Source organism: Sardina pilchardus, chromosome 3 (genome assembly GCF_963854185.1).
Source record: "Sardina pilchardus chromosome 3, fSarPil1.1, whole genome shotgun sequence".
Taxonomy (NCBI): Eukaryota; Metazoa; Chordata; class Actinopteri; order Clupeiformes; family Clupeidae; genus Sardina; species Sardina pilchardus.
The window spans coordinates 3607860-3616190 of record NC_084996.1 but is presented as its reverse complement, the minus strand read 5'-3'; the positions used below and the strand labels follow the sequence as shown (position 1 = coordinate 3616190).

General features: G+C 41.7%; 1 protein-coding gene across 2 annotated transcripts in view; it reads right to left on the bottom strand.

Moving 5' to 3' along the window:
- Positions 1 to 341: 341 nt before the first annotated feature.
- The window catches only part of slc29a4a (solute carrier family 29 member 4a), a 16033-nt gene continuing 8043 nt past the window's right edge, over positions 342 to 8331 (bottom strand). The window contains exons 7-11 of one of the 2 annotated variants that reach the window (XM_062531392.1): positions 7457 to 7725; positions 4601 to 4727; positions 3478 to 3665; positions 1892 to 2132; positions 342 to 1403 (exon numbers count right to left, since the gene is read on the bottom strand). In XM_062531392.1, coding sequence (XP_062387376.1) covers positions 1264 to 1403; positions 1892 to 2132; positions 3478 to 3665; positions 4601 to 4727; positions 7457 to 7725 — 965 coding nt within the window. In that variant the 3' untranslated portion in view covers positions 342 to 1263. The remainder of the gene's footprint in view (positions 1404 to 1891; positions 2133 to 3477; positions 3666 to 4600; positions 4728 to 7456; positions 7726 to 8331) is intronic. The other variant, XM_062531393.1, reaches the window with a different exon arrangement.

Sequence of the window (8331 nt, the reverse complement as noted above, 5' to 3'; positions counted from 1 at the left end):
CTGGCCAGAATCATTATGGAGACACGGAGAGGCTTGGTAGCTATGATAAGAACCATGTTGATGGCAAATAAAGATGTTTCCATTGATTATTGAAAAAGGGTATGAATAATTTTGGACATGCTATTTCATTGATTTTTTTTTTTATGAATATATATAATAATAATATAATATCATTTAAAATATCTCAAATCATACAGTTTGTTCACAGAAAGTGTTTCCAACATGTGTTTTCTATAGTGGATTTCATCACAAAATCTGTTAAATTCTGTTACGAAATGGTTCATGACAAATGTAATAATGAGAGCAGATAGGTATGTAAATAACATTTTATATAAGCTTTTCATCAAAGATATGCTGTCCACACTTTCAAAAATCTATAGAGTTGGCTGTTAAAGCTATTTTTATTAGTTCAAGAGTAGAAAGAAAAACTACAGATCTTCCTCAAAGACATCCCTCATTTTGAGAGTCTGTGAACCTCTTTCTCATCATACATCAAAATGAATGATCTATATTTCAAGACTCAATTTTCTTGTCTTTCTATATTTTCATATTTTTAATATACAAGTGAAATGCAAAATCTTTACATACGTACAGTCTGCACAACTTCAGACACAACTAAAAATAAAAAAAGCTTTTATTCACAGTAATGAACATTCAACTTGCATTAGCACAGAGGTAAATCAATCAGGCTCCATTTAAAAGATACTTTAGATCTGACAGTAAACATCATTTTCCCTTTGTGGATCACTTAAGACTTTTTAAGAAAACTAAACAAAAATGCTGGCAGAACCTCCATTAGTGTCCAGTATAGTTTCAATACATCAACTGTACTCTGTCTGTCTTCTTTCATACCAGCTCAGTAATGGACCAAATAAAAATTCACAGCATTATGGATCCTCCAAACATAAGCCAACATTGAACAGCAACAGAGAAAATTCACCCGTTTGGACACAAGGGGGCGCACAAATGCCATGTAGATTTAGAGCGAAACCAAAGTACACAGTGAGAGGCAACACAATGCAGCATATACATCTATTTCTTTACACGTCTATGGCCTGCTCTGCTTCACGGACTACATTCTGTATAAATCTGAGTGGTTAGCACAGCACGGAGCCTGCGATGTGTGTGGTTGTATGTGACATGGTGTTTAGCCGAGACCTTGCTACATTGAAGCATACATACAGCCACCTTGTGACGTGTTGCATGGAATGGACATCGTAGACATTGTTGTTTGGCAGAGTGGTGGTGCTGGGTCGCAGAGAGTCAGTGGCCAGTCAGTAGAGTGTAGTTATAGTGTGTGTCTGGGTGGGGCAAGGACCCTTGGGCAGTGAAACTGTAGGCCGCATAGGCCACGACAGACCCCAGCATCAAGCCGGCCATGTAGGACACCGTCATAGTGTTACCTGCGAGGAGGGAAAAAAACGCAGGAAAAACACTAAGGTGGAGAATATGTGTCTGTTACGTGTGTATGTGTGTGTGTGTGTGTGTGTGTGTGTCTGTGTGCGTGTGTGTGTTTGCATGTGTGCATGTGTGTTTCGCATTTTGAATAGGGGTGTCTGAATGTGTGATGAGTAGAATGGTGGACCTACTCAAACATAGATGTACAGTGCCTAGATTTGTTTTACCCACCATAGCTGCTACATTCACACGCCTCTATTCAACACACACGCACACATGCACACACACACACACACGCACACGCACACGCACACGCACACACACACACACACACACACACACGCACGCACGCACACACACACACACACACACACACACACACACACACACACACGCACGCACACACACACACACACACACGCACGCACACACACACACTCACCTGTCCCATTGTCGAGATTTAACGTGTCTTCAAAGTTTTTACGGTGCCTACCTGCTAGTTCCCTCTGTTCGGGGGCCACTTTGCCCGCCGCCTGGATCATGGGCACGCTGCCAAAGTAGCCATTAGTGACGCCCATGAGCATGGAGAAGATGCAGGGCCAGGCCGGGTGCCCGAGGGCGGGCCGCTGCGACGGGTACACGCACATGATGAACAGGGGGATGAAGACCACTCGCAGGCAGGAGAAGAACAGCAGACGGCTACCTTGCCATTCGTAGGGAAGAGCAGCCAGGATCTGCAAAAGCAATAGCATTAAGCGTATTAATGTAGTGCAATTCATTCAAACGCGAAGGCAATTTGATGTGCTTTTACGTAAATAAAAGCTGAGCATAGTAAATAAAAGCATGAAAGTGCAGATAATAGTTCATGAAAAGTAGAGTACATGAGTCGTCTCTAGACCAGTGACTTCTGCTGGGAGATCACAGTTCACAGTCACAGTTCTACAGTCAGGTAGCCGACACAGGCTGAGAGGTAGCTTGTTCATGTTGTAGGAAACTAATGCATTTAACAGACAGACAGACAGACAAGTAGGCAAACGGGTAAACAGATCTGATTGACAAATAGATTCCACCGAGTTACTGATGCATATAAGGAATTAAATGAAAGAACAGACAGATAAATTGGCTGAGAGACACAGAGAAATAAATTAACAGCCAAGAAGGGGGGATCTGAAAGGCGACGCAATCCTTAACAATCCCCAGCAAATGAGAGACAGAAGTGGCAGAGCATCCACAGAGCCAGCGGCGCTCCCTGACTCGTAGCCTGAGTTTGTCGACCATAAATAACTAAAGAGACTAGAGGGAGGACTGCAGCAAACTCCAAGAAGCGGCAATTTATCTTCATTGCTGAAATGGCTCCACGATAGCACAGAGGTGGAGTTTGGTGGCACAACTCAGTTGATACCAATTGATGCGACCAATTAGGGGAGCGAGTATGGGCTTGGGAGGGTGAGTGGAGGTAGATGGCGAACAGATCACCGTCACTTGTACAGGACCAAGCAAAACAGAGAATTGTGTATAAGCCAGTATAGGCCAGTGCTTTATGAGATTTAAAATAAACAAAACCATATCAATACCATATTAACTGCACCCGTGTATTCACCTCATAAGTGCATCAATCAATTAGCGAAATCAATGTATAAGCCGCGGCTGATAGTTGCAAAATTACGGTAACCTCTTTATCATTTTTTAAACTCAAAGCAGATTACGCTCTTGATAACACCTTTAGGCTTTTGAGCCTGTGCATACTATGACACTGATGAAAGTGTTTTACATGGTAATGTGCATATGAAACCAGGGATGGGCACAAATGAAATACTGGACCTCCGGTCTTATTCAGTTTGTACATGCTCTAAACACAAAACATACTCTATACAAAAAATCTACTTATTGAACAATAAATTAAAATTCGTCTTAAATTAAGACAAAGTAAATATATCTGTCCATTATTTTTGTTTATCTTCATATAAGATTATAACACTTGGTTAGCTATCGGTTTTTGCAGTGTTGTTACTGTAATATCCACCTGCCTATAAGCACACATATGGGCAAGTATGAGTCTTCTTTCTGCAGTTGACTTACTTTGCCAACAAAGTCAGCCATGTTAAAGATAGCCATGATGAGGATAGGCAGCCATTCCCCTAAGGTGGGATTGCGTATCTCTGACTCCAGACCAGGAAACAGGCACAAGGTGATGAAGTAGGTGATGGCAATCGATAGCATGTAGGTCCAGATGACACGGGACACTACATATCGGTGCAGGATCATATCTGCAACAGAGAGTTTAACACAAATTAAGGAAACTTTGCTATTATTCATCATCTTTGTCATCATATTTCAATTCAAAGCTAAATTCACAGACACATGTAGACTTTTGAACATAAATGTTATGCAGAAATAACGTCATGAAAACAACTAAATTTATGTGTGTTTCCTCGAGATCTCCTACACTGTACTCTCCATTTTGTTTTGAGGGTCATTGTTATCTAGAGTGGCATCTCTTGACCACAAATCATTAGCCTTCTGTGACCAGCGTGGATGGGCTAATCCTGATAAGGAGGGGCAATAGAACGTTGATCGTGAAGATACTGAAATCATTTCAAATTGCAGAGACTTGGTCACACCATTTAAAGTGGAATCATTATGCTATGTCAAGGCATAGAAGAGGCATGCAATATTCTCTCTCAAAGAGAATTACTACATACTCCACACACAGGTTATACATGCCGAGGCGTAACAGCGACGATGCACAGTGAAGTTACATAGCATTACCAACCAAGTTACGAAGCATTACCACCTTGAACATGTCCTCCATTATCCCTTACTTATCAGGGTATTACGCAGGGCGAATGTCAATATGACTACTTCCTCCGCATTGCATTAAACGTGCCAAAAATCCCATTGCACTGTACACTGATTGGTCTGGCAGAAGATCTGCAAGGTTAGTCTCATCTCAGATGAGTGTTTCCAGAGTTTGGACCAGGCTAATGTGAACAAATGTGAGTAAATGCGGCTGATCAACAATATTTAATATGTGTATGTGTTAGACATGTATAGACATGTGCACTATACCTATATGGAAAGTACTTTGTTTATGTATACACACACTGTGTATATACATAATATATAAAGGAATGTTCACATCACATGCAATTCAACTGTCATGAGAAATACTGCTGCGGCAAACTGTCATTTTCTGTCTTACCCTTTAACCCTGGCCAGCTCTTCTTGATTTTAGCTTTGGGGATGTCAAACCTAACATATGCATTTCCCCCTGCATACTCCCCCTCGTGCCGCTCCTCTGGGGGTGAGCCGCCCACTGCACCATTGCCCTTGAAGGAAGAGAGAGAGAGAGAGAGAGACAGATAGAGAGAGAGAGAGAGAGAGAGAGAGACAGAGACAGAGAGACAGAGACAGAGAGAGACGGACACACGTGCCTTGACTGTACTGAACACATTTCCTTGAAGGAGGAATCAGGAGTCAGTTACTGTAGCATCTGTCAGTTAGCTTCTGATCAGATAACTTGCTAATTAGTGATTTTTTTCCCTTTCCTTTTTTTCCTAAGTGTGACAACAACATAAAAAAAAGCATGTCAAAGCGAGTGCCAAAAATGAACAGGGCGACGTAACCTTGTTTGAGAGTATGGGGCTAGGATTCAGCTATGATGACAGATAGTCTGATGAGCTAGCGCTTTTGGGGGAATGGTACATAGGGGGGCGGAGTGTGTGTGTGTATGTGTGTGTGTGTGTGTGTGTGTGTGTGTGTGTGTGTGTGTGTGTGTGTGTGTGAGTGTGAGTGTGTGAGTGTGTGTGTGGGGGGGGTTATGTGGAGAGAACTATTAGCTGATTAAGTGCCTGCCTAGGCCAGTAAAAGCACTCTCTTTAATTGGTTGACAAGAAAAAAGACTGTGGCCCAGGGCAACTTGGAACTGGAGCAATGCAAAAAAAAAAAAAAAATGTGTCTCAGGAGAAATTGACCACTCCCAGTGACGGTGTTCCATAATCAAAACAAAGGAAGAATGTATATCCTTTTGTATAGCTTACCACAAGATAAGAGTGCTGAAGAAAGAAAATACTGTAGGCTACCATTGGTGACCACATATAGCATCTTCATTCATGAGGGAATTGATCGTCTTTCTGAGCTAGGCTCCCAAGGCCATCGCCTTTATGACATACAGTTACTATAGGAACACATTTCCATCTTGGAATATGGCTCTTAGTATTCAGACTATCACCTTGAAGGGAAAAATATTATTTCACTCTGGAGTGCTTAAATAAATCTTCGGCAAAGGGCCTCAGGCTAAGTGGACACTATATCACGCTTACTTGGGATCCTTCACTGAAACAAATTGGAGTCATTCAGAGCCACCAGTGATGTGAGCCATCAAAAATGGAATAAATTAGCAGGCTGATTTTCAAGGAGGACGCAGAGCTCAGATAGGAACAAATGATCATCTGCTCCCTTATCTCACGTTCAGCATCATGATCGATTCAAAATTCAGCACACAGATGAGTCTGCATAAAAAGTCAAAAATGAAAAGAAGAGACAAAAGACAAAGAATATTGCCCTGTGCAGTAGTGCTCACCAATGATGATGGCTATCACCACATCTTTTAAGATTTTTTGGGATCTGCGCATTATTTCTACTGCACAAGAGGCGTGATCAATGGGCATCGTTCAAATGACTCCGTACGCTTGGATAGTCCTTCAACCAATCAGACCAATGATCCGGTGCATCTTTTGGATAAGCTTGTGATTGGACCCAAAGGTTGTGGACAGGAAGCAGGGGAGATAGATGTGCAGGTTTCCAGCCTGAGCTGCTGTGCGAAAGCCAAATTTGCCGGCAGGTCAGGCAGGGTTCACCCAGGCTAGCTTTTTATATGTTTTTCTTTTGTAAGGTCATTTACACACATAATTCCTATATACTATTCATCAACCATAGCATGCACCAACTATTTCACATTTCTACAACACATTTTTGTTGAATTTCTTCAAGAGATGTGAAAGTTGTGCGTTTTGTCATCAAGAAACTAAAAATAGTTTGGCAATTGCTTAAATCTTTCAGGGACAAAAGATTAACAGGGGGAAAGACGTGCACAACAGTATAAATCATGCTGTTTCCATCAAGCCTTGTTAATTTCATTGTTGCTTCAGGTTTTAAAAAAGAGTTACAAAACAGTACATAATGCTCCCTCGCAGGCTTCATAAGTGCTTAGGGAGAGTTCTGATTTAATTTATTGTGGCTTATTGATGTCGGTTTGGCAGGAGATAGCTGCTTCCAGCAGATAACCAGCAACTGATCCAAGTTGGCCTTACAGGCTTGATTTAATTATTCAGGGCCCTAGAGCAAAGATGAGAATGTGGATTTTCCAATTTCGGCTCTGGACTACTGGTAAAAAGTGCCGGTTCAGGTGTTGCTGCTGAGTAGATGACCTTCTGCAGAGTGATCTATGCAATATTTTATTTTCCAAATGTGAGGAAAGACTCAGGCTGTATCACCTACAAAAATGATTAATTAAATGTCATTGGCTGGCCAGTAGACTCCATTAACTGAGCCAGTGCCAACAGAGTGATGTTTAGACGTATATTTCAGATTACTGGAAGGCAAACGACTCTGCATGGCGCGCTACCAGTGGTGGTACAAGCAGATGTACCAGAGATCATCAGCAGTCGGATGTTGTTTTGAGAGGACAACACTTAGCTACAGCTAATTCTTAGTACCATCTGCAGTAGTAGCTGTCATTTGGCAATATTAATCCACTCATATTGCCACACTCTTCCCTGCCATTGACTTTAGCTGTAATGTGATGTCCTTAATGTTAACAGCCACAGGGGCTTTGTGGGTATTTTGCAGTCCACAATGCTCTGCAGTCTGCTAGGATATAGAGTTGTAATGACACAGTTCAAGCCCTTAATTTAAAAGTCTCGTGTCCATTTCCAATTTAAAAAGTTCAAAGTTTAAAAACTCTCTTACACCACTGCCACTACTATTTCTCTCACTAATCCGCTCACACATTACTAAACCTAAAATAAAAATCCACAGCAAAAGGAAATAAACTTACAAATCTTACTTCCTCTGCAATGACGTCATGGTGGACCTGGTACTCAGAGCCGCCCTGGTGGCCATGGTCCTTGGGATGGCTGAGGCCTTTGCGGGCGAGGCTAGTGTAGTAGTGGACGAAGTGCGTGCGTCGCACCAACAGGTGCAGGAGGAAACACATGAACTCCATGCAGATGGAGATGAGGAAGAAGATGATGGTGTTCTTCCTCTCGTTCTTGATCAGCAGCTTGGTGAAGATGCGGCTGAGCGAGATGATGACTCCTGCAGTGCCTGGGAAGAGGAGGTTGAGGCTTGTTTACCAACATGTGCTTAAAAGTGTGGGGCTCTTTTTTAAGTCTTAGAAAGAAGTTACTTTCATTTTGCATTATAATATTTCAATTGCAAATATAAGAATGTCAGACAATACAGGACACTGTTATTCATTCTAGCATTAAAACATTAAAGTATTTTGGAAAAATATCTTATCTTATTTTATTCTGCCCTGTCATACTGTTTAGGCTCTTCTATGAGAACACTTTGGAGTCTTTCATTGCCATAGCAAAAAAAAACGGCATAAATAATGCATATGCAGCCTAGAGAGTGTTTAATCTATTTATAAACTGGCATTATCGTCCAATCACAGTCTGTGGGGACAGCTAGCTCAGATGTTTGAGCTTCCCTTCTCCAGTTAGGCAGATATGACAGCACTGCTCAACATCAACTTGCAGCTGGATAAAAGAATAATAGGTACAACCAAAGCCAAATCTGGAGTGCTGGTGTAATGTTAGGGATTTTGTGTCAGAGAGAGAGAGAGACAAGGGACAGGGAGCTGTTTTGAGCACTGCAACATTTGAGCATTGCAGTATTTCAGATAAAAACAGTAATACTGACTGAATG